General features: G+C 38.5%; 1 protein-coding gene across 5 annotated transcripts in view; it reads left to right on the top strand.

The window, feature by feature from the left end:
• The first annotated feature begins 1,356 nt into the window (after positions 1-1,356).
• ANKRD50 (ankyrin repeat domain containing 50) overlaps positions 1,357-26,798 on the top strand; it is a 44,607-nt gene continuing 19,165 nt past the window's right edge. The window contains exons 1-2 of one of the 5 annotated variants that reach the window (XM_082645736.1): positions 1,357-1,669; positions 3,140-4,092. In XM_082645736.1, the coding sequence (XP_082501862.1) occupies positions 3,581-4,092 (512 nt within the window). In that variant the 5' untranslated portion in view covers positions 1,357-1,669; positions 3,140-3,580. Of the gene's footprint in view, positions 1,670-2,277; positions 2,299-3,139; positions 4,093-26,798 lie in introns of those variants that run through there. The other 4 variants (XM_082645735.1, XM_082645738.1, XM_082645737.1 and 1 more) reach the window with 4 other exon arrangements.

The raw sequence follows: 26,798 nt of genomic DNA on the forward strand, positions 1-26,798 counted from the left end.
TTCCAATGACAATAATGTATGGAAAACAAGTTAAGTGGTAATCAAAATTGCTTAAGCAAACTAATATCAAAATTGTATCTTTTTAAAAATCAATTTTCAACACTCTAATTCTTGAGGATTTATACTCTTCTGCCTTTTTTGCTTGTGTTTTGGAAAAGAATCTCAGAATTTGCAACAAATGTGTTAAAGTTAAAGATTAAGATCAACAAACCTCAAATGCCATGGATAGCCAGGGAATAAACAGAATGGAAGAGTAAGCACAAGCACAATCCATTTTTCTAGTTAAGAGTGAGAGCTAAACTTTGGAATTCCTAAAAACAGATGGGAGACTGGCTCAACATTTAAGAAATAAGCACATTTAAATTAATGGAGAATGGGAGGAAAGCTCATAGTTTTAGCATAAATAATAAAATAATAAAGATACATTTCCTACTCCATCAGTTGACAGTACTTTCCCAGCAGAAATTTGGAATCTAATCCAGGTCCACATTAATGCAAACAACTGGCTTGTCTAGTTCAAAAGTAACTGCCCTGTGGTCAGGTCCTCTAGGGCAGTTCATGTTATTCTGCATTCTGACCTCGACCATGGTCTTTTTCTCATATAGTGGCCTCTGTGAGTAATCAATCGGTCCAGAAGGGCAGGGGCCTGAGACCCAATCGTGATTGCTTTCCTCCATCTGGCCATGTCCTTCACATGAGGCAGGTGGGAACATCGCCCCACACCCCTACGATTTTTAGTTTTACAATCTTCTACCCGGTCTTTACTTGCTTCTTTTAGCCCCAGACTGAGAAGGTTAAAGCATCACCGGAATTTAATAGATTGAAAGGGGACCCGGATGACTGAGGAATAATACAACGGGCCTGGAGTGGCCTTTGGGGACAAGAGGGTTAAGGGAGTGGCAAGGGGCAACTCTCCCAGCTCAACTGCCCCTCCTAGCATCGGACACGGCCCCCAAAACCAGCGGAGTCCCTCAGCCTGGAAGACAAAGAAAGGATCAGGGCCGAGTGGTGAAGGGGGGGCAGCGACTCGCGTGAGCTCGGGGACGCGAGAACGCAGCCCCCGCCCCCTTCTCCGCCCCCGTCCCCGAGAAAGGCGGAGCCCCGAGGCCGCCCCCAGAAAGGTCTCCCCGCTGCGTAGGCAGCGGGTCCCGGGCGGCTGCACACGCCCAGGCACGGGCGGCGACTGGACGGCGCGGTGGGGGAGGGGCGAGGCAAGGGGGCGGAGCCGGCGGCCGAAGAAAGGCCTTGCGGCCGGGAGGGGCGGGGCTTGTGCCGAGGGGGCGGGGCTGCTGGGCGGGGCGGAGCCGGCCGGTCCGGGGCTGCCTGAGACAGTCACTGCCCTGACGACGGCGGCTGCTGCTGCGGCGGCGGCGGCGGCGGTTGGCCATTGGGGGCTGGGAGGAGCACAGCCAAGGCTGCTGGGGCAGCTGGAACTGGCAGTTGCCGGGGGCCAAGAGGAGGATCTGGAACCCGGAGCGTGCTCCAGGCCGGGCGGAGGAAGCGGCTGCAGTTGGAGTCTGGGGAGCGCTGGCGGCGGCGGCGGCGGCGGCTTCTCAGCGAAGCAAGTGTCTGAAGCTGAGTCCTCGGCGGCGGCGGCGGCGGCGGCCGGGACCGAGGTAACCGAGGGGCGGCGGCGGCGGCGGCGGTGGAAGCGAGGCCCCACGCTCAGGTCGGATTCTTGGGGACATGTGCCTGGGGCTACGACCTGACCCACCCACCCAGCCACCCTGTCCAGCCTCCGGCCCCATACCCGACTTCTCCCGTCGTTCCGCCGCGGGCCGGGCGGGGGCGGGAGCGGCGCCCGGGGTAGGGGCGCGGAGCTGGACGCCGACCGGAGGCGACCCCTCCTCAAGGATTGGCAAGGACGTCGGGCACCCCCTCCCCCTTCAAAAGACACACCCCGATCTCGGGGCGGGGCGGGGTGTCGAGGCGTTCCCAGCCTTCTGGAAGGAAGACCTCGGTGTGGAGGCTGCACCTCCGTCCGTGGCCTCTCCAAGGTGGCCCCCCTGTGGCTCCTTGGGGCTGTTGAAACCAAAGGTGGTTCCCGTCGCTGGGAATCCCGGAGTTCCTTTTGTCTATCAGCTGAAACTAGAGGCCGGAACTGTAGGCGAACACCCACCGGTCCTGAAGCCCTCTGCTCCTTTTCCCTTTCCTGCCTGGAGGGCAGTCTGCCCCGCAGCCTTTTCTCCGGCCACAGTAGGAGATTTTTCGTTCCTAACCCGCCTCCGAAACGTTCCCCCCTTCGGCTCAGAGGAAGGAAGGATTCCCATAGTACTTGTGTTTGGATTTATCATTCATGTAAGCTCACCGCCTTTTTTTCTTTCCAACCCATTCCCATCTAGCCACAACCCTGATAATCATCCCCTAGGTTTTGCAAACTATCAACAAAGAAGTGTGGCTAGTCGCGTAAACAGAGCCCTTGACTGGCTGGGCTGTGCAAGTTAATGGAGCTTCCTGAACTGGCGCTGTTCTCCCAAGCTGGTCGGAAAGACCTTTTTGGCTAGAGTTAAGGATGTTACTGCATGTGCCTAAAGTCTTTTTTTTTTTTTTTCTCCTTTCTACAGTGAGGTTTTAAAAATCCAGGGTAACTTGATTAAAATGTAGCTGTTTGGGAAGCCTAACTATAGAGGCAGAAAAATACAGAAAGGAAAATGTAATTATGATTTTGGGGTAGTTTTCCAACTTTTTGAAAGTGCCAAAGATGAAGTGTATGGATTTTTGAGATTACTGTAACTGGTAAATTGTATTCTTTGATAAGTAAGCTTTTAGCGTGTGATATTTTGCACTGAGATATTTTTGTTTTATTTTAGTTACTGGTGGGAATTATTGATTACCTGGACATCTTAAACCGAGAAGCCTGTGAACAGGTTCATTAAGAATCTATCTTGAAAAATGCATTTTATGAATGCTTTGAATTAAGGAGGTGTTAACAGTGGTTTGCCATTTTTGCCACATAAGAGACAGTAATCTGAAACAGTTCCCTCCCTGGCAGTTGCCCATATACTTAAAACTGGCGGGGTCGAGTACTTTGAGTGACTATCCTTCAACAAGGAGGAGAGTGCTAACAATCTACTGTATAAATGTAATCTCTTTGGTAGCATTTACTATAATGGACACCTTTTCTGCATCTAATTTTCAGATACAGACTTAACGCTTGCGATCTGGAAAAGCATTTTGTACAAATTGAAAGATTGGGCTTTCTCTTCAGTTTTCCAGATGTATTGTCTCATCTGCATACTTGAAACATCCACAATCACATAAACTCCAGATGTAACCATGGAGTTTTGCGACCCATCAAGATATAGGAAAAGTGTTGGCCAAGGTTCGGAACCAGGCAGTTTTCCATCAGTTCAACAATTCATATAAACTAATATATTCTCTGCTGATTATCAGGAATAAAGAGCCAAATCAAGTCATGCACATTCTGTTGGCAGATGGACTATGTGGCTGTTGAATTTGACTGTAACTGGTTACTCTGTCATTCAAAGTCAACTTAATACGCAAGTTACGTCCTAATGGATGTAAAGACCTGTGTTGATGTGCCCAGATTCTAGCAAATGTTGACGCTAAGGAACCTATTATGACTAATCCTTGGGAAGAGAAAGTCTGCAAAATGGCTCAAACGAGTTTACTGCAGGGGAAGCAGTTTTACTGTAGGGAGTGGGTTTTCCACAAGCTTCAGCATTGCCTCCAGGAGAAAACTAACTGCTGCAACAGTGCTGTCAACACACCACCCCTTGTAGTGAATTCTGGGAATAATGCTAGTGTTGTCTCTGGAAAAGGAGCTGCCTGGGGTGTGTTATTGGTAGGAGGGCCTGGCAGTGGCAAGACAGCCTTATGCACTGAGCTGTTGTGGCCAAGTTCACCTACAAGCTTGCAGAGAGGTTTACATCGCCAGGCTTTGGCCTTTCATTTCTGCAAAGCCCAGGACTCTGATACTTTGTGTGTTGGAGGGTTTATTAGAGGTCTGGTTGCCCAGATCTGCCGCAGTGGACTTCTCCAAGGATATGAGGACAAGCTAAGGGATCCAGCAGTTCAGAGCCTCCTACAGCCCGGGGAATGTGAGAGAAACCCTGCTGAAGCATTTAAAAGGTAACAATAAGAATGTCATGGTGTTCTGGTTTCTGTGCAAAAATTAAAGTTTTTTTAGTTTTGTTTGTTTGTTTGTTTCTTAACTTTGCCAGTGCTTTTACTACCGCTGTATATTTGGGGATAATCTGTGGTTATGAATACACCTGTTTACTTTGTTGAAGGAAATAAAATTTAAGCTTTGTATTGGAAGGATATGGATTAAAAGTATATCTTCTACTTGTTTAGTAACAGAACGTGAAGCACTGAAGAAACTTAATTTGAGAGGTGTGGTATTCTTGCAGACTTTTTAATGTGTAAGTGCCGTCCAGTAAAACTCAGGGCAAATCTGTTATCTTCGGCTGTTAGCCATCAAAATCAGCATTAGAATTGTTATATCATTCTTAAATTAATGAGGAAATAGGTTAGGCAATACCTGTATCACAAGTATGAGATGCCAGGTTTGATGGACAGTGTTCAATATGGAATCACTGTGTATGGAATCAATAATGCAGTCTTTAATATTAAACTTAACTTTTAAGAGACTTAAGTCTCTGTACATAAACAGTTCTTTTCCTCTTACTGCTTTTTCTGGAGATACTATCACTAGTTGAAGAGCTGAGTTTTCATTTCTTATAAGTAATTTCATAAACTGCATTTATTGACACCTTAGAAAATGTTTCAAAGAGCTTATAGTCTAAATTGAACTTAGTCTAACTAAGTTATGTAGTTATGCAATTTGTTTTATTGGAATTAGCTATGTAAATTTCTAATACCTTTAAATATTTAAAATCAAGTCTAATTGTATATTTTTGATATATTCTGATTCTAAGCAAATCTTTCTCTATAGTATCGGAGATTTTCTTGAAAAAAATCCTTCTACTCAGATGGATTTTCTGTAATTTTTTTTCCTGTGTGAATTTTAGTTACTCATTGAAGGGGAATAAGAAGCAAATAGAGCTGTGTGTAAATTGATTTTTATTAATTTTGATTTTCTGATTGACAGAAGGAGCTAATCACTTTGTATTCCCAGTCTGTACTTGGTGAGGGAAAGCCTAGTTTTTCCACTTGGACCATTTTGATGCTTTTATTAATCTTCCACTGGATCTTTCAAAAACTTGGGTCACTTTCTTTTTCATTAAAGTAATGAATCATTAAATAAATTAGGTAACTCTGATATTGGAAAAGCTGTTTCTGATAATTCACAGAGCTACATTTCCTTCAAGACTGCGAAGCAGTAAAATAAGCATAGTCGAATGCAGACATGAGAACACAATTAAAAGTTAAAAAGAAATATTTTTACATAGTCTATGGCATTAGATGATCTAGGCCTCTGCTTTTGGACAGATAGTTAAGATTTCATTGTGGGTTTTATTAGTGACTGATTGACTTGTTAGATAAGTCCTTTAGAGAATTTTGATAGGAATGTATTTTTGATAGGAATTTTATTTAAGCAGGGTTAGATGTAATTCAACAGTAGACAATGGAGCAAAAGATAATTATTTTCAAAGAGTTGCAATATTTTGAGGGAGACAGAGCTGGAGGTAATTATAACATGATGGGAGATGAAATATAAACAAAGAAAAGTATTTTTTTTTTATTTTTGACGAAAACAACCTCCCAAACCAGTTTGTGTATTGTTACTTTCTTAACATCTAACACTTGATAATATTGATGGCTTCATACATTCATGTGTGAAACAATTTAATAGAAATAGAAAATTGATAAAGGTAAATCTTAGTTCTTCACAGATCCACAAAGTTGGGGAAATTTCAGAGTGATTCAGTAATTAATGCTTTTTATCTGCTTTTCTTCAGTTTTATTTCCTAATTTTTTATCCCTATTTTTTTTTTACCCTTAATGATACTAGATACAGTATGTAGTGCTGCAAGCTAACTTCTTACATGAAGTCACATAGCTAAGTGGTAACTTGTTAATTACCAGTTTTTTGAAATCACATTTTCTTCACGATAATTAAAGACTGAAAAGAACTTCATGTTAAACTTTATGTTAAATATTGCTACTTCTTTTTCTTCTGACATGGTATAGTCTGTTGATTCTGAGATTTAGTTGTCAAGAAATTTCTTCTGACATCCATTCATTCATTCTTACAGCAGATGTTTATTAAGAGCCTTTTGTGTTTTAAGCACAGTTCAGCTGGAGATATTTATTGAGAACTGTCTGTGTGTTACGTGGAATTCAGATGTGGATAAATCAGTGAACCGAACAGACAAAATACCCTGTCTTCATGGAGCTTTAAGTTCTTAGGCTAATATTTATCTTATTTCTATAAAAAGAAATAATATTGATACTTCGGGTATCAATATATAGATACCTACTGTAGAAGCAGCACATGAACATTTTAACACAAATGGAATTGGATCATCTGTTGAAGAGAATGATGAATGAAGACACATTAATTTCTTATTTTTGTTCTTTTCCATTTTTCTTCGCTGGTTAAAGTGAAAAACTATTGTTACTACATTTAGAATATATATATTTTATCTGTTTCTGTTGGTGGAACAAAGTTGATGACAATTACATTTTTACTTGTTTTGAGAACCAAATGCTGATTTCTTTCATTCTGCCTCCCGCTTCAGGCTTTTATTGCAAAACTTTGCCTTTTGTGTTGAATTGTCTTTTCTAGAGTTAATGTTAGAGGTAGAGTTTCCTAGTAGTCCTCTAACTGTAAAACAAATTCCAGTTGTTTTTGACAGAAGGATCAAGGCACCTAAGTTATGGAATGAGGGAGGGGCTAGTGGTTTTAGATCCTGTGATTGGTTTAGAAGCACAACTGAAGATAGTTATTTTTTCAACCAGAAACTTCTTTCTGAACTTTACTATCATGGTCCTTGAACCCCCAAGGGTCTTTTTTGGAGAGTCAGATGGATGTGGAATGGAAGTACAAAGCTTTGTTCCTAGTGGATATCATTCTCTTTTATTTCTGGTTAACAATCTGCAAGGCCAGGTGTGAGTCATTTCTGTGTGTGATGTCAATTTTTCCGAGTCGAGTAAAAAGATTTTGTTCTGTGTAATGTTGATAGGAATTAATTAAACATCTTCAGTGGTACCATAAATTAAGTGTAAATGGAATAAAATCATGATGAAGAATTAAGGATGAATGACTCTAAACTTTGAGAGTTTAGTAGAAAAGTCCTGTGAGAAGTGGTGAAAGACAGCAATGACTTGTTAGAAAAGGACTGGGAGCTGGAAGACTGGACTGTGACCTTTGTTTTTATGTTGAATAAGAATCTTTGAATGGTGAGATTTTCTTTCTAATCTTTTTATCTCCCTCTTGAACATTTTATAGTTCTTCACTGGTATCTCTTTAGATTTTTAACTTCTTTTGTAATTATTTATGCATACATGTTCCGTAATCTCCTCTATTAGGCATATGTTTCTTCGTGACATTATTCATGACTGATTAATATTTTATGTTTACCATAGCGCTTTGAACAGCACTTTGCATATCGTAAGTGCTAAATGATTATCATTTGAAGGAGTGAATAATACTACTTACCTATCTAGAATGTGCTTGAACCTGATTGAAGGACAGCTGAAGTGCTTGCATAAGAAAGGAAATCGAAATGTTATTTCACTTAGGTCAGTTTTAAATGCAGACCAGACTGGTACAGTGATTATTAATTTATTAACCTGCTGCCTGCTCTTTAGCATGTATGAATGTGGATTGGTCCAGATAGTTTTACATGGCCAGATGTCTGTCTTCTGTCTTAACTGTAGTATTAAGAGTATACTCCAAGTTTTTTTGGCAAACTCAACAAAGGGGCAAAGAACAGAATGGGACTGGAACGTGTGCCTCCTTCTTACCCTCAGTTGTGGGGTATTTTCAAGGCAAAATATTTCCTTTTCATTATCTGTCTTGAATATCTAAGACTATTTAAGATAACCATCATTATCTGTTCTTAAATATTGTCGGATTAAAAGGTCTTGTAAAAGTGTCTTTACAGTTCACATTTTGAATAAAATAAATGAAAATATAATTTTCATAATCAAAATTCTACATTTCTTTTAGTGTAATAGTGTCAGTTTCCACTGAATTGTCTGTTGCTTCCAACTCTTATGTTATTTTGACTTTGATATGGACTTCCATGCATTCAAACCCTTGCACTTTCCCTTCCTAAAATCTTTTCCTTTTACCCTAGACAGCCTTTCTCTCTCTTTTATACTTCATGTCTAAGTGCTGCTTCCTTTGGTTCTTGGTACCTTTATCATTTGCTGAACTAGTCCTCAACATTTAATCAGTTCTGTAGTGGCATAACATATTGCTCCGTATTTATACTGTTTAACATCAACCATGTTCTTAATTCTGCTTGGCCATTTTTAAATTTACTTCTTGATAACTCAGACTTTATTTGGATCAGAAAGAGTAAAGTAGTGCCCTATAGGTTGAATATACTTTTTATCCATTTCAGGAAATTTCACACACCTATCCAGATTTGGGGGTTTTCTTGAACAATAAAAATTGGAAATTTTGACAGTATTAGCTTTTCACTTTTTTTGAAGCAATAATCTGGTGGCGCTGTGTCAGCTGCTGTCTTTATGTGGGGCCTACACATTCTAATTTGATTCCGTCTCCTCCACTCTCTATTATTCTATCCCGAGACTACTTCGTTTGTTTATATATGCCAGCCTGGCTCCTGTGGGCATTTGCAAAGGTGAACATGTTTTCTATTTCTCTGAGTAGAGAAACACTATAATTTTTATCTCCCCCCCAATTTGCTATTATATTATCTTGAATTTGTACATGCAAGTACTACTACTTCTTCCCTATCACCTCATTTTTTCTTAGCGTACTAAAATCAGACTTCTACATCTACATGTTCACAGAAAGATGTTTAAGCATAATAGCTTCTGAATCCACTGCTCAGTCGATCTTTAGTCGATCTTTAGATGATATATGTTAAGACTTTCTTCATTATTTGTGCTTTCTTGCATTCAGAATCTCCTGTCTGACTGTATTCTTTGGTAGCCCTTCCTCTAGGTTCTCTCTGGCTGTTTGTCCAACAAAGCTTCCTTAGATCTTCTCTCTTTGTATATACGCTCCTTTACTTACATGGCTACCAATGCTCATGTCTAATGTGATAGCAATCAGATCTACATTGACAGCCTTTGTCTTCATTCTGATCAACATATATCTTTTCACTGGAGTGTCTCTCACTTACCTTCCTCTGTTCAATCCAGCGTCTCTTTTAGCATTTCTCTTCGTTGACTCATTCATTCATTTTTTTAAAAAATAAATTTATTTATTAATTTTCGGCTACTTTGGTTCCTTGTTGCTGTGCGCGGCTTTCTCTAGTTGCAGTGAATGGGGGCTACTCTTCGTTGCGGTGCGCGGGCTTCTCATTGCTGTGGCTTCTCTTATTACGGAGCACGGGCTCTAGGCATGTGAGCTTCAGGAGTTGTGGGATGCGGGCTCAGTAGTTGTGCCTCGCAGGCTCTAGAGCAAAGGCTCAGTAGTTGTGGCACACAGACTTAGTTGCCCTGCGGCATGTGGGATCTTCCTGGACCAGGGCTTGAACCCGTGTCCCCTGCATTGGCAGGCAGATTCTTAACCACTGCGCCACCAGGGAAGCCGCATTCATTTCTTAAACAAATAATCAGCACCTGCTATGTGCCAGATGTGTGCTGATGTCCAGATAACAGGACTAAAGTGGTGAGCCAAACAGGACACTGAGCTCAGTGGGGAGAAATACATTGAACAAATAATCACAAAAATAAATGTAAAAATGGAGCTTTGGTAAGTGCTAAGAAGGAGGGACACAGTCTGATAAGAAAGCATGTAATATGAGGCTTGATCGTTGTCTTGGGTTCTGGGAAAACTGACTCTCTTATCCAAGTTGTTCCATAATTACTCTTATTTCCTAGACCCTTTCTACTTAAAAGTATGATCTTAAGATCAACAATAGTGGCACCACCTGGAAGGTTATTATAAATGCATAATCTTGAATCTACTGAACTGAATCTGCATTTTAACAAGATTCCTAAGTGAATTCTGTGCACATTGAAGTTTGAGAAGCACTGCCCAGGCTAGATTCTAGAGTTTTCTTTGATTATTTTCTATTATATTTCTCTATTCTATGGTATTTAATCTTTTTCTTGGAATGCTTCTTGAATTCTTTTCCCCTAATCTAGGATTTTTGTTCATCACCTCCTGGGTGCTCTACTTAATCTTAGCCTCTCTATATGTAATTCATTTTGGTAACAGTTGGCCAATTAACCGTAGTAAAACAGTGCTTTCTTTAGGTCATTCCTCTGAGCCTGTGATAACCTCTACAACAAATTTAAATTTCTCTGCTTGGCTTTAAAAGTTCTTCATAATTTGGTTCTCTTCCATCTAAAGTATGTATCATGTTTCCAAACTTCACCAGAACATATTAAGCTCATTTATTCTTTCAAGAAATATTTTTAAGCATATGAGACAATGTTAAAGTCGACGAGAGATATGAATAAGAATAGTCTTATTTTTCTTAGTGTTTAGTAAGAACTTGATATACATAGTAAGGATATGGACCTTTTGTTTGTTATATATTTTGCAGATTTTTTTTAGTTTGTTTTTTAGCCCTTAACTTTGTTTTTAGCAATTTTGCTTTTAGCAATTTTGCTTTTTAGAAAATATCTATGAAGTATAATGGCTTCTATACAATGAAATGGTTTGATTTTATAAAGTAAAATAAGTAAATACTTATTTTTTCCCCTTAAAAAAATCTTTGAAGTGTATTCTGATTGGTTGCCTGTCTTTACTCTCTAGTTGTTCTAGTGATGTCTTTGACCATACTATACAATTGTTTTAAATTTCAAATCAGTTTCTTTTTTTCATGTTATCTTAATCTCAGAAATATCCCTAGTGTCATTTTTTTTCTACAACACATGTAGTGTAGCTAAATATAGTCTTTGGTAATAAAGTAGAATTTGAATATGTTCATGTAATTACTTAATAAAAATAGGTATTAATTAAGAGAACTAATTATATCTTACTTGTGGTTATCTTGAGAAATGATTTGGAACATTCCAAAAACTGGTGACCTTCTACAGTTGTGACTCATGATTTGAATATATAGAAACTGGTGTGGATTGAATTATTTGTTTTTGTTCTTCTTTTCTCCATGTATCCTTGGTCTTTGCCATGTGATATTGCAGTCCTTCTGCTAGAGGAGAAGTGTACTTCTCTGCCTTTTGATTTTGGCTCAGCCATGTGATTTGCTTTGGCCAGTGGGATGTTAGTAGACGTTACCCAAACAGAGGCTTAACATGTGCATGAGTGATTGGGCTTGTCCTTTTTGTGTCTCATTAACTTCAGAAGAACATGTTCTGGTGAGCTCGTTGGTCCAAAGAGGATGAGGGAGATGTGGAGTAAACCAGACCCAACTGGAAGCTTGACTCCAAGCCTGGAGTACAACGAACTCATAGACACAGGAGAAAGTATAAATGATTGTTATTTCAAGCCACTGCATTTTGGAGTGGTTGTGGTATATCACTGTTGTGGAAATAGCTAACAATACAAAAATTAAGGAAATAATATTTCAAATAGGAAATCATTAATTTTCATCAAAAGTCTAGGAGTCCTCATTGATTCCTCAATTTCACTCACCCCCTACGCTCAATCCAGTCAGGTACTTTTGTTCTGTTTCCAAGGTAAAACAAATACCTCAACTTTTCTTCATCTCCATTGCTGCCACTCCCATTATCCCTTTCAGTGGTGTCCTAACTGGTCTTCTTCTTGCTATTGTTGTCCTTCTTATCTTCACAAAGCAGTTAAGGATAATCAGATCTTGTTAACTCTGCTTAAAACCTGCAGATAGCTTCTCAGTACCTTCAGAATAAAATCTAAGCTTTACATGGTCTAGCCCTTACCTAGCATTTGACTTCAGCCTGCACTGTTTTCAGCCTTGTTCATTGGTTCTTCATCCACATTGTTCTTATTATTGTTCTGAAATAGGTCACATTCTGGCCAACAGATTTTTGTATGGCTACTTGCTCTGGTATCACTTAGTGTACCAGCTTTAATGTTACCTCCTCTGAGATCTTCCCTTGTCCACTGAATCTTTACAAGTCTCCCCACCCAGTCATTTTCTTAAATCACAACATCCCACTTTGTTTTCTTTATTTCTTAATTTTCAGTGTCTATCATGATTGGGAATTATTTTGTGCATTTGTTCACTTTGACTTTCTGTCTACCTTCTGGAATGAGCAGAGTACTTGTCTGTCTTGTGTCTTTATATCTCCAGGGCTTAGAATATAGCAGAGACTCAGTATTTCCTGAATTAATGAGTAACTGTATTTTACTTTAAAACGTTATAATTTTGTCACGTTGATAATTTGTATTGCTCAACCATGTTCAGCTTTGAAATATTCTGTTTTCCTGTGGAATAATACTATACATATAGATTTTATAGTTATAGACGAAAAGTATTTAAAACCAGTATTTTTGATGATTTCATTAGTGTCAACAGTTCATATTGAAATTAATTTTTATTAGTGGAAAATCTTTTTAATAGCATCAGATTTATGTTATGTGATGTGAGTCATATGAGGTCATAAATCCATAGTTTCATCTGTAAAATTCTTATCATTCTTTCAGCCATTGTCATTTAAATTTCATATTCACTTAGAAAGGAGAAAAAACTTTTGTAGCTTAAATCTCAGCTAATATGTTTGTTAAATTGCTGCTTTAGGGAGAGAAGCAACTTGCAAACAGAGGACTTCACAGGAATTGAAAGGGAAAAATAATGGTAGTAAAGGGGAATAAATTGTAGAAAATAGATTTACAGAGGAAATGATAGATTGCTCCTACCCCCAAAGGTTCAGTTATACAGGAAAGTTAATAAAATTGAAAAACAAAGATGCATGTACTTCCTCATTTTGCCGTATTTGCTCTGAATCTGGGTTTCCTGTTTCTGTTTTAAAGAAAAAATAATCCACATTTGAAGGCACTCAGGTATCCCGTTAAGTCTGATCTACTCATACCCCGTAGGTGACCCCTCCTGTGAGTTTACTTTTTATGCCTATGTAGTTTGACCAGTTTATGTACATAGGGAGATATATATGTATATACACATACTTGTTACATGCTCTAGTTCTGTACATTTTTGATTCCACATCAGCAATTCTCAAACTTTTTTATTCTATGTCCCCTTTATACTCTTGAAAATTATTGCAGACACCAAAGAATTTCTTTATGTGGGTTGTATTTATAAATATTTGCTTATTTAAAATTTAAACTGATATTTAAATATGTATTAATATATTTAATAATAATAAATCTTCATCTATTAACATAAATAACATTTTAATGAAAGAATAACTATACTGTCCAAGACCAAAAAAATAAATAAAAACACTTAAAGAGTGGCGTTGTTTTACATTGTTTTACAAATCTTTTTAATATTAGGCTTAATAAAAGACAGCTGGATTATCATGGTTTTGTTTCTGCATGCAGTCTCTAGAAAACTCCACTTTATCCTTGAGCGAGAACAAGAGTGAAAAAGGCAAATGACATCTTAGTTTTATTATGACCCGGAATAGGAGACTCCTAGGGATCCCCAGCCTACACTTTGAAAACCATTGTTCTGTATAAATAGTACTGTGTTGCTAGCACTATTCTGCAACATTTTCTGTGTAACATTTTTTTTTTATGTTTAGCCAAGTTTTTTATGTGGATCTACATGATTCACTTTACCATATAGTATATAATTTCATTCTTTATACTATAATTCGTTTGTTGTCATGTTGATACTCATTTAAGATGTATTCAACTTTTTCAACTTTACAAAACAGTTACGAACATTCTTGGGTATTCTGGTGTGCATATACTAGGAATAAAGTAGTGAAGGGTGATTCGAGGTTGAATAACTTAGAAGTGAAATTTTGGATCATAAGGTGTGTATATCCATCTTCAACTCCGAGGAGATAGTACCAACTACCCTTTAAAATTACATCAGTTTATCCTCTTGTAGTACTGTGTAATTTGAGTTTCCATTACTCTACTAGGTCACCAATACTTGCCATAATGTCAGAGTTCTTTATGTTCTGGAAAGTGAATGTGAAATGGTACCTTATTTTAAATATCCTTGATCCTGTGGCTCGTCATTTTGCTTGTGAAATTTTTGTTTTGAAATGTACAAAAAAGAATATAGTCGAATATATCAATCTGTTCTTTTTAAAAATTGTTTTAGTTCTCATAACTTTAATAATTTTATTTATTCATTTATAAATTTATTTATTTTATTTATTTTGGCTTCGTTGTGTCTTCATTGCTGTGTGCGGGCTTTCCCTAGTTGCGGCGAGAGGGGGCTACTCTTCGTTGTGGTGTGTGGGCTTCTCATTGTGGTGGCTTCTCTTGTTGCGGAGCACAGTCTCTAGGCCCGCCGGCTTCAGTAGTTGTGACACACGGCTCAGTAGTTGTGGCTCGCGGGCTCTAGAGCGCAGGCTCAGTAGTTGTGGCGCACGGGCTTAGTTGCTCTATGGCGTGTGGGATCTTCCTGAACCAGGGGTCGAACCCGTGTCCCCTGCATTGGCAGGTGGATTCTTAACCACTGCACCACCAGGGAAGTCCCTCAATCTTTTCCTTTCATGATTTCCTTTACACTTTGGCCTTTTGGGGTCTTAATATTTAAAAACTTGTTTTCTCCTTGATTGTTCTAGCAGCATTTGTTGAATGGCTCACTTTCACTATTGATTTGTAATACCACTGCAGTGAGATACACACACACACACATATGCATGTATTTCCGAGTCCTCTATTTTACTTTGGTTTATTCGTTCATTCATTGATTTATCAAATATGTATTAGATACCAGGAATGCACCAGATGCCATTCTTTTTTTTTTTTTTTTTTTTTTTTCGGTACGCGGGCCTCTCACTGTTGTGGCCTCTCCCGTTGTGGAGCACAGGCTTCGGACGCACAGGCCCAGCGGCCATGGCTCACGGGCCCAGCCGCTCCGTGGCATGTGGGATCTTCCCGGACTGGGGCACAAACCTGTGTCCCCTGCATCAGCAGGCAGACTCTCAACCACTGCGCCACCAGGGAAGCCCAGATGCCATTCTTAATACTGAGATGTATTAGTAAAAAAGAAGTGGCAAATATCATCTGTGTTTATGGAGCTTACATTTTGAGGGTTGGGGTGGGTGGTTAGTAGAAAAATGAAAAGTTAAGATAGTATATAATACATAGCATATCACTATGCAATAAGTGCTACGTGGAAAATCAAAGCAGAGTTAGGATGGTAGGAGTGATGTGCTGAGTAGGTTGAGGGAGGAGTGTTGCTATTTATATAGAGGAGGTTAGGGCATCCTGAAGGAAGTATCCAGACTGAGGATATATCAGGTGCAAAGTCTTGAGGTGGGAGTTGGCTTAATATTATCCAAGAGAAACAAGGGGGAGCCTGTGTGGCTGGAACAGAGTGAGCAAGTAGTTGAGTATATGAGACAAGTAGAGATGTAGTTAGGAGCCACATAATATATGGACTTGGAGGCCATTGTAAGGACATTCATTTTTACTTTGAGGAGATTGGAAGCCATTAAGTCTTTTAAGCAGAGTAGTGAAACATCATATGACATGATTTTAAAGGATCACACTAGCTACTGTGTTGAGAACTGGGGTGGTAAATGTGGAAGCAAGGAAACCAGTAAGTGGCCAGTGCAGCAGTCAAGGTGAGAGACAGTGTACTTGGACTAAGGTGAAGCAGTAGAGGTGGTGAGAAGTGTTGTATTCTGATTTTTTTTTTTTTTTCGGTACGTGGCCTTCTCACTATTGTGGCCTGTCCCATTGCGGAGCACAGGCTCCAGATGCGCAGGCTCAGTGGCCATGGCTCACAGGCCCAGCCACTCTGTGGCATGTGGGATCTTCCCGGACCGGGGCACGAACCCGTGTCCCCTGCATCTGCAGGCAGACTCTCAACCACTGCACCACCAGGGAAGCCCTGATTATTTTTAAGATTGACCTGATAGCACATTGGAAGGTGGAATATGAGAAAAATAGAGGAGTAAAGGATGGTTCTAAGATACTTGGCTTGAGAAATTGTAAGGATGGAGTTGTCTTTTACTGAAAAGAAGAAGACTAACAGGAGCAAGGTGGAGTTTGAGGTCAGAAGTTTCGTTTTGCATATGTTCAGCATTAGACGTCTGAAGTTAGGTGAGCAGTTAGATTTACAAGGCTAGATTCAACAGAGAGGTGCTGTCTCTATATATCAATTTGGTTTCAATGGAATATATATGGTATTTAAGAGCATTAAGTAGCTTATGTAAGGAATGAATGTAAATAGAGAAGAGAGAAGATCCAAGATCTGAACCTTAGTGTACTTCCAACATCAAAGGTTGAGGATATGTGAAGAAAAAGTAGCTAGTATGAAAGGAGCAGAAAGCCAGGTGACAAAGTGAAGACAGTGTCATTAGAAGGAGGAAGTGATAAGCTAAGTCAGTTATTTGCTGAATTGAGGATTGATTTTAGTAACATGGAGGTCTTTGGGTATAGGTGGAGTGGAAAATAAACCTTGATTTTAATAAGATCATGAGTAAGTGAGAGGAGTAAATAGACAGTAAATATCGGCAGAATTTTTGAGGCATTTTGCTGTAAAGAAGGGGAGCAGCAAAGTTGAATAATAGCTGGAGAAGGATATGTGTTTGAGGGTGATAAAGGAGAGATGAGATTGATGATTCGAGAGAGAAAGGGTAAAGTGCTGGAAATAAATCATTGAGAAGGTATGATAAGGAAGGATCTGTTATTAGAGTGGATGGGATAGGAGTACAGATGGTTCATCCATAGTTAGAGGAGGGAAGGCAGTGTATGTAGATATACGTGCAGGTGGGTTGGGAGAGTAGATGTTCCAGTGAGTTTGTGGAAGTTCTCTTCTAATTATATATGCCTAGAAGGGTGTGTGTGTGTGTGTGCATGCACACATTTTTATATTAAACGTTACTTATACGTATTTAAATAGTTTTTTATTATCTAGGAAACAAGGTCAATAGTTGCAAGTGAATGTGGGGAGTAAGGAAATCATGGAGGTTTGAGAAGAACGAAGTGTAAAATACCATCTAGGCAAGTGGGGCATGGATGGTTTAGTATTTCTCCAAGTGTGGTGTAGGCCCCTGCAAGGTCAAAATTATTTTTAGAATAATACTAACACATAACACAGTATTTGTTTTTTCACTCTTGTTCTCTTTTGAGGGTATAGTGGAGGCCACATGAGAGATTGAGTGTACAAATATTCTGGCTGAGATTTTGATTAGGGTTGCATTGAATCTTTAGATTAATTTGTGGGAATTGACCTGTTGGCAGTGTTGAATCTCCTAACCCATAAATATATCTCCTAATTCAGTGTTGAATCTCCTAATCCATGAATATATCTCCTAATTCAGTGTTGAATCTCTTAATCCATGAATATCATGCTAACAATAGTATCTAGATTATTTAAGTCTGTATTTATTGTCTCTTTTTCCTCTAGGTTACCAATCATGTATTTCTGCCTTGTTTCTGTCTGATAATTTTTGATTGTATGTCAGACAGTGTGTTAAATGACTAGAGTTCCAGATAATATCTTTCATCAGAGAAGGTTTTCGTTTTTCTCATTTGGGCAGAGAGAGTGAGGGGATGATATAATCAGGGATGGAGGTGGGGGTGGGGCTCCTTTGTAGTCTTAGTAAGACTGCTAGTTTATTCCTATTATTTTGGTGTGGACCTTCTAAGCTTTTGATTGAGAGTTCCAAAAGGACTTGATAATTCAGTTCTTCCCCAAGAAATATTTATTTAGTCCTTTGACTTCCTGCCCTTTATACCTTCAAATTCTAACAAGTGTCTTGAAGAGGATGGGTTTTGTGTTTAAAGCAAGTACCCTCCCATTAGCAGAATTTTGTCTTCAACATACAGACTATGGGAGATTTCATGATGGCTTTTAGACACACTCATCCTAGTTCCCTAGCTTTTTAAATGCAACCCAGAATTTAGCAAATTTACCTTGGAGAAAATCAGCTTCTTGTTAGGGACACCTCAGATTTGCACTTTCTCTGAAAGAGACATAGCTGACCTCTGAAAGTTGTGCTGATTTTATTCCTCTGGTAGAGTCCCTCAGGGTGGCCCAAGCCTGATTCTCAGTCCATACTTAAAATCAGTGTATCCTGAGGAGAAAGCAGCAGGTGGTTTGGTTTTTTGGTTTTGTTTTGCTCATTTTGGATCAACTCCCATCCTCTGGAGTTCTAATTCATTTTGTTCTCTTGCTTCAACAGCTTTCTCATATATTTAAAAATGTAAATTTTGTAACGGATAACATTTTTTTTCTAGCTATTGCAGCGGGAGTTTTGGGCTGCTGCCGCCTACTGCATTTTATCTGGCAGTGGAAGTCCCTATGAGGAAGATTTCTCTGGTTCTCTCCTGTTTTATTTGATTTGTGGCTTTGCTTGTTAAATAATTCCTTTTTTAAAAAAATGGATTTTATTCCCTCTTTTATTTATCTGAATATCACAACTACATTTTCTTTACATTCTTTGGCAGTTTTATAAGTTACTTTCATTTGGACATGAACACGTATTCCGATTGTTGAGTTTGCTGCTTTCTCTCTGAGCACTACAAATTTTGTAATTTTATTTCACTCTCCTGTTTGGTTCACCACTTCTACCTCTGCTCTCCTTGCTCTGATTGCCAACTGCCTCCACCACTCCCCACCCTCAGTGCAGTCTAGGATGAGGGCCAATAATTGAGATACGAAGCTCGCACTCCAAGCCAATACAAGTGATTTTGTAGATTTAGTCACTGACCCATGATCATTTTAGGTTCAGTTCCTGTCTCCAAGGAGGCTGATTTTTTGCCCTCCCTGCTGCTGCTTAAAAGCCATAGCCCTAGGCAGTAGTCTGTGCTTTTTGTTTCCTTCTTTCATTAGTAATAAGGAGAGCCCCTGTTCCAGCCCCTAGTTTCAAACAGTGAGTCTGAGTCCTATTAGTAAAGGCAGGACTACTACCTCGCCCCTTTTTCTTCCACCATCTAATCCCCAGGCTGCCATTGCAGACTAGTTTGACAAGCTGAAGTTTTCGGTTCACTCACAGCATTATGCTTCTTTTCTGTTTCTGATACTTTGAAATGTTTATTTTATTTTTGACTCTGGTTATGTTTTTCTTATTTCATTTTGTTTTTATATTCCATCATTCCCTGCTATATTTTAGCAAAGGGGAAACAGTGCATAAAAGCATGAAGTTAGGACAATATCTTGGTCAAAGTTTAGAGAGAAATTTTACCCTACATTTTGGCCAAGCTCCTGACCTGATTTTAATTATCAATTGTACTTATTAGATTTTTTTTATTGAGTATATAAATTTGATCCCTAACTGGTTTGAGATATCTTATACCCTGTTCCACATTTTCACATGCTTTAATTTACTGGAGGGTAATTTCATTCCTAAGAAAAGGAAATAGGGAAACAACCTAAGTGTCCACTGACTTAGATAAATTGATAAAGAAATTTTGATATGCATATATACACATAATTCAGCCATAGGAAAAGAAGGAAATTCTGTCATTTCTGGCAACATGGATGGATCTTGAGGGCATTATGCTGAGTGAAATAAGTCAGACATAGAAAGGCAAATGCTGTATTATTTCACTTGTGTTTGGAATCTAAAAAACCCAAGTCATTGAAATGGATATCAGCTTTGCAGTTCCCAGAGGCAGGGGTTAGGAGGTGGGGGCATTAGGTGAAGGTGGTCAAAAGGTACAAACTTCCAGTTATAAGAGGTGTAATGTACGGCATGGCAACTATAGTTAGCAATACTGTATTGTATATTTGAAAGGTGCTAGGAGACTAGATTTTGTAAGTTCTCATCACAAGGAAAAAAATATTAACTGTGAGATGATGGATATTAACTAAGCTTATTGTGGTGACATTTTACAATATGTACATATATGTGTTGTATACCTTAAACTTATACAATGTAACATGCCAATATATATCTTAATGAAACGGGAGAAAAAGAGAAAAGTAAAATCTGTGTTTGTTTTCCTAAGACAAGATATATTAAGTAAGAATTATTAGTGATTTAGTTTTTCTACTTCTCATCTTTTTTTTTTTTTTTTTTTTTTTTCTTTTGCGGTACGCGGGCCTCTCACTGCTGTGGCCTCTCCTGCTGCGGAGCACAGGCTCCGGACGCGCAGGCTCAGCGGCCATAACTCACGGGCCCAGCCGCTCCGCGGCATGTGGGATCTTCCCAGACCGGGGCACGAACCCATGTCCCCTGCATCGTCAGGTGGACTCCCAACCACTGCGCCACCAGGGAAGTCCTCTCATCTTTTTAATAAACATTTATTTTAAAGCATAGGCTTTCGAAAGAATTTAATCATTTCATTAATAAAATGACGGGCCAGTATGTCAGCATTGTACTTCCAGATGGTTTTGGAAAGTGCTAGGTATTTAGGATTACCTTTCTAGGTAAACTTCAAATGTATAATATTTTGATGCTAAATTTCACCAGATAGTAGTGAGATTTTAGACTGCAGAATTCAAAGTGGGTAATCTGGTAATATTATGTATAATTTTTTTTTGGTTGAAAAAACGTTCCTTTCTCAATTGAATTCCCTTTGCAACTTTGTGAAAAATCAGCTTCCTGTATTTATACTGGTCTGTTTCTAGACTTTCATGTGTCTGTCTTTTGCAAATACCATACTATTTTTTTAAATTTACAGACTTTATTTTTTAGGTTCACTGCTCTTAAGGGGAACGTGTAGAGAGTTTCCATTTATTCCCATCCCTGCACACACACAGCCTCCTCCACTATCGACATCCTGCATCACAGTGGTGCACTTGTTATAACTGATGAACCTGCATTGACACATCATTATCACACAAAGTCCATAGTTGACATTAGCGTTCTCCCTTGGTGTTGTACATCCTATGGGTTTTAAGAAATATATAATAACATGTATCCACCATTATTGTATCATACACAGTAGTTTTACTGCCCTAAAAATCCTCTATGCTCTGCCTATTCATCACTCCCTCCTCGTAACCTTGGGCAACCACTGATCTTTTTACCATTTCCATAGTTTTGCCTTAAGAATGTTTGACAATCAGAATCATACAGTATATAGCCTTTTCATATTGGCTTTTTTCACTGGGTAATATACATTTGATTCCTCCATGTCTTTTCATGGCCTGATAGCTCATTTCTTTTTAGTGCTGAATGATTTTCCATTGTCTGGATGTACCATAGTTTATTAACATTCACCTGCTGAAGGACATCTTGGTTGCTTCCAAAGTTTGGCAGTTATGAATAAAGAAGTTATATACACCATGTGTGCAGGTGTTTGCATGGACATACTTTTTCAGTTCATTTAGGTAAATACCAGGGACACAATTGCTGTTTTGTATGGGAAGAGTATGTTTAGTTTTCTATGAAACTGCCAAACTGTCTTCCAAACTTGCTATATACCATTTTGCATTTCCACCAGCAACGAATGAGAGTTCCTGTTGCTCCACATCCTTGCCAGTATTTGGTGTTGTCAGCGCTTGGATTTTGGCCATTCTAACTTATATGTCACAGCTTGTCTTAATTTGCAATTCCCTAATGACATATGATGTTGAACTTCTTTTCATATGCTTACCTGCTATCTGTAGCTTCTTTGGTGAGGTGTCTGTTCAGGTCTTTTGCCTATTTTTTATTCAGTTTGTTTTCTAGTGTCCAGGTGCATCTGCCCCAGGTAAGTAAGTGCTTGCGTTCTGTGTCTGCCTGCAGATGTCTGTGTCACCTTAGATTTTGGGCTAGTTGGTTGCCCTGTGACCTAAGCACTCTCATAGGTTCATCAAAAGTCTTGAACTTGCAGTTTGCCTGGCTTATTTTGTTGTAAGACTCGGAGGGAGATTCTTAACTAGTTCTCTACACCTGAGGGAGTGAGCCAGAGAATGAGATGAAACTCAATGTTCAACAGTGAAAACCTTAAGAAACTATTATTGTACATGTAGTATCTGTCTAATAGTATACTCCTTATAATACTTGTAGGAGCTTTTAAAAGTTAATTAGCCTCTTGAGAAAGAGGCAGTAAGTAAATTCACTGTATTAAAAAAAAAAATGGATTTCATTTCAGAATTGCCCTAATGGTCTTTTAGCTGCCTTTCTGCCTGAAAATCAGAAGGCCAGCTACAGAAGCATGATGCTGCCAGTGCTTATTTTTAACATAGAATTGAAAATGGGGGGAAAGCTAGCTCAAGGACTTTAAATTAAATTCATAGAAGTTTTAATGTAATATATATTGCCTGAATTTTAATAATGTACCTAAGAAATGTAAGACATTTAATAACATATATCTACAAAGGTAAAACCCTGCGGCACACTGCTGTTTTTAAAGATGGTGGTTATCTTTGTATGAATGTGATAATCTAATACTATTACATTATCTCATTTTGAAAATAATATATACATATATATTCACAAACAGAGGAAAATCTGTTTTAGACTTCTAAAGCACTCTTGCTTTGTGTGTGTATACCTTGATGGGATTGTCATTTATAAAATGATAAAATGTAATCTGGTAGAGATGTGGATCTGTGTGTCACTTGGTGGTGTAGGTATCCCCATATCGTGCTTTTGATGGAATAAATGAAAGGAAACTGAATGTGGGAATTCTGAGTCTAGAAAATTTTTTATCTAGTGTTTCAGAGTAGCAATTTTCCTATTAATTACCATTCATTAATGAAGCAGATTTTACTGTTTGTGATGTGCAAATAATGGTTTTGTGTGCTGGGAATCGGGCAGTGCACAGGACGGGCGCCATCCCGGGGAGGCAGCACGGAATTGGAAGAGCTTCACCCCAGCCTTACAGTGAAAGTGGTACATGAGATAACGCAATAAATTACTTTGAGGATGGGATCAACACTACAAAGAAAACAGGATGAGTTGTTAGAGGAACAGTAATACACGATGAAGGCCATTTAAGACACAGTGACCAAGGAAAACCTCTTCAGAGATAAACTTTGTGTTGAAATTTGAAGGAAGAGAAGTTCAGCCTGGGGGAGCTTTCTAGGCAGAGGGAGTACCAGGCCCTGACTGGAGGAAAGGTTGGTGTTAGGACTGAAAGGGGGACAGTGGCTGGAATAAAAGGGAGGACTCAGGAATTAGTCCTAGGATTTTGACTTAAGAAACTAGGGGGGTGATGGGATACCACTAACTGACATGGGAAAAATGGGGAGGAACTTATTTGGAGGGTAAATTTAGAGAATGCTTCTTTAAACATGTTAAATTTGAGATGCCTGTAGGACATCCACTTGGAGATGGTAGCAGACAGTTTCGAGTTTAGAGGTGATGTCAAGACTAGAAAAAATTACTCAACATTTTTGAAGCCATGGTTTTAACATGACTGAGTAAGGCCTGGGAAATAGTCTAATAGCAAGAAAGTGAAACTATGAGAGACCTGTAAACCCCAGCCTCAAGATAAATGTGGAAGTTAATACCAAACTGAGATGCAGACAAAACTGACACAACATTTACTCTTTGAAATAAATGTATACCCTGAACATCATCAAGAGCATGAAGACCCTCATTTGAAACCACGGAGACAGGTTATAGACTTATGCTAGAAGTTTCCCTGGACCCAGTTAAGCAGAAAGGAAGAACAAAGAGGGCTGGGAAGAATGAGTCACACAGATGAGCTATGTGCAAGAGTCAGATATTTGGGGGTAATGGCGAGGGGGTTGTGGTGAGAAAGGCCTTGTGTACATCCCCACAGCTTCTCATCTTAATTGGTTGGGGAGAAGTAGAAGCACAAAGAAGTTGTTCATGCCCATAACTCTGAGTCATAAGGAGATTCTTAGAAGCCTGGACACTGGACACACTAACCTGCAATTGCTGATCCAGAAAGAAGTTATCTTACTGAAGAGCTGTCACAAGATATGTAAAAATATATCTCAAAACCAGTAGGGAGAAGGGGTCTAAAAAACAGCACCAGACTAGGACTTCCAAAACTATGTTGAATAAGAGTGGTGAGAGTGGACATCCTTGTCTTGTTCCCGATCTTAGGGGAAATGCTTTTAGTTTTTCACCATTGAGTATGATGCTTGCTGTGGGTTTGTCATATATGGCCTTTATTATGTTGAGGTAGTTCCCTCTATTGCCCATTTTCTGGAGAGTTTTTATCATAAATGGGTGTTGAATTATGTCAAAAGCTTTTTCTGCATCTATTGAGATGATCATGTGGTTTTTATTCCTTAATTTGTTAATGTGGTGTATCACATTGATTGATTTGCATATATTGAAGAATCCTTGCATCCCTGGGATAAATCCCACTTGATCATGGTGTATGATCCTTTTAATGTGCTGTTGGCTTCTGTTTGCTAGTGTTTTGTTCAGGATTTTTGCATCTATGTACATCAGTGATATTGGTCTATAATTTTCTTTTTTTGTGATATCTTTTTCTGGTTTTGGTAATGGATAAAGAAGGCACATATATACAATGGAATGTTACTCAGCCATAAAAAGAAATGAAATTGAGTTATTTGTAATGAGGTGGATGGACCTAGAGTCTGTCATACAGAGTGAAGTAAGTCAGAAAGAGAAAAACAAATACCATACGCTAACACATATATATGGAATTAAAAAAAAATGGTACTGATGAACCTAGTTGCAGGGCAGGAATAAAGAGGTAGACATAGAGAATGGACTTGAGGATGTGGGATGGGAGGGCGAAGCTGGGGTGAAGTGAGTAGCATCGACATATATACACTACCGAATGTAAAATAGTTGGCTGGTGGAAATTGGCTCGGTGCTTTGTGACGACCTAGAGGGGTGGGATAGGGAGGATGGGAGGGAGACTCAAGAGGGAGGGGATATGGCGACATGTGTGTGCACATGGCTGATTTGCTTTGCTGTGCAACAGAAACTAACACAGTATTGTAAAGCAACTATATTCTAATAAAGATCTAGTAAAAAAAATCTTATATTTTTAACAGTCTATTTTAAGTGAATAACAACTTAAGTTTGAAGGCACAATAAAGCTCTACATTTTACTCTTCCTCCCCACCCCCCAAAAAAAAAATCAGAAATGCTCACCAGAAAAATATTGCCATGGAACAAAAAGAAAACCGTAGCCAAACATATTGTCTTAAATGAAAACATAATTAATGAGCAATTGCCTGACTTAAACAGTTGCATGAAGCAGAGATATAAGTGCCTGGAAAAGAGATGGTGAGACAACAGAATGAGATGAAACTGAGCTAAAATATATATGGGGATTTACTCTGTCTGTGAAAAGAGAGATATTTCAAATCAAGTCAATAAGAGAAAGATAATTTAGTAAATAGTTTGGGGATAACTGTGGAGCCTTGTGGGGAAAAAAATTGGAAACCTAGCTCACATCTTATGTCAAAACTAATGTGATTAAAAAATAAATTTTCAAAGCTTTTGAAGAAAACATGAGGAAGTGGTTTTTTTTAACCTTTAGAGTAGGGAAGTCCCCTCAGAAATGAAACATATAAAACTCAGAATTCATAAAAGAAAAAAGACTGATGTGTTAACATATAAAACTCAGAATTCATAAAAGAAAAAAGACTGATATGTTATATAAAAGAAAAAAAAGAGAAATTGTACATTTCAAAAAACCCTTAAAAAGTCAAAAGAAAAGTAACAAATGATGGAAAATATTAGCAACAAAATCATTTTCTTAATACTCTCCAAAAAAGAGAAACATTAATCTTTTGGAAAATGGATAAAGGATATGAAGACGCAGTTTAAAGAAAAAGAAATAAAACTCCTAGACATTTGTAAATAAGATTGACCTCATGATAAGGAAATGTCAATTAAAAGCATAATGATGCCATTTTCTGCATATCTGTGGAAAATAACGTTAATTGCTATAATGGAGGGGCTAGGGAAACAGGCAGTCTTATGCAACTGTTGGGAGAGTATGTTTATATAATTTCTAGAGGGTATTTTGACAATATCTGTGAAGATATACACAGATATGCCCCTTAACCTAGCAACTCTAATCCTAGTAATATATCCTAAAGATATACTTGTATATTTTAAAATGATATGTATAAGAATATAGTAAATTTAAACTGAATCATATGAATAATCACATTAAATGTAAATGGTAAATACCCTAATATAAATGCAGTTTGTCTGATTCGATAAAAATGCAAGATCTAATTATATGTTACCTAAGATATATATATATATATAAAGAGACATATAGCTTAATTTTTTAAAAATGTAAAAATATATACCTGACTGTTTTAGCTTACTGCCCTTGGGTTCCTTTGTTTTTGAGGCAGAGATAGCAGTATGCTGATTTTTTTTTAATTTTATTATATTTTTTTTTTATACAGCAGGTTCTTATCAGTTATCCATTTTATACATATTAGTGTATATATGTCAATCCCAATTGCCCAATTCATCACACCACCACCCCCACTCCCCGCCACTTTCCCCCCTTGGTGTCCATACGTTTGGTTCTCTACGTCTGTGTCTCTATTTCTGCCCTGCAAAGTGGTTCATCTGTACCATTTTTCTAGGTTCCACGTATGTGCGTTAATATACGATATTTGTTTTTCTCTTTCTGACTTACTTCACTCTGTATGACAGTCTCTAGATCCATCCACATCTCTGCAAATGACCCAATTTCATTCCTTTTTATGGCTGAGTAATATTCCATTGTATATATATACCACATCTTCTTTATCCATTCATCTGTCGATGGGCATTTAGGTTGCTTCCCTGTCCTGGCTATTGTAAATAGTGCTGCA

This window comes from Mesoplodon mirus (genome assembly GCF_964341445.2).
Source record: "Mesoplodon mirus genome assembly, chromosome: 2".
Taxonomy (NCBI): Eukaryota; Metazoa; Chordata; class Mammalia; order Artiodactyla; family Ziphiidae; genus Mesoplodon; species Mesoplodon mirus.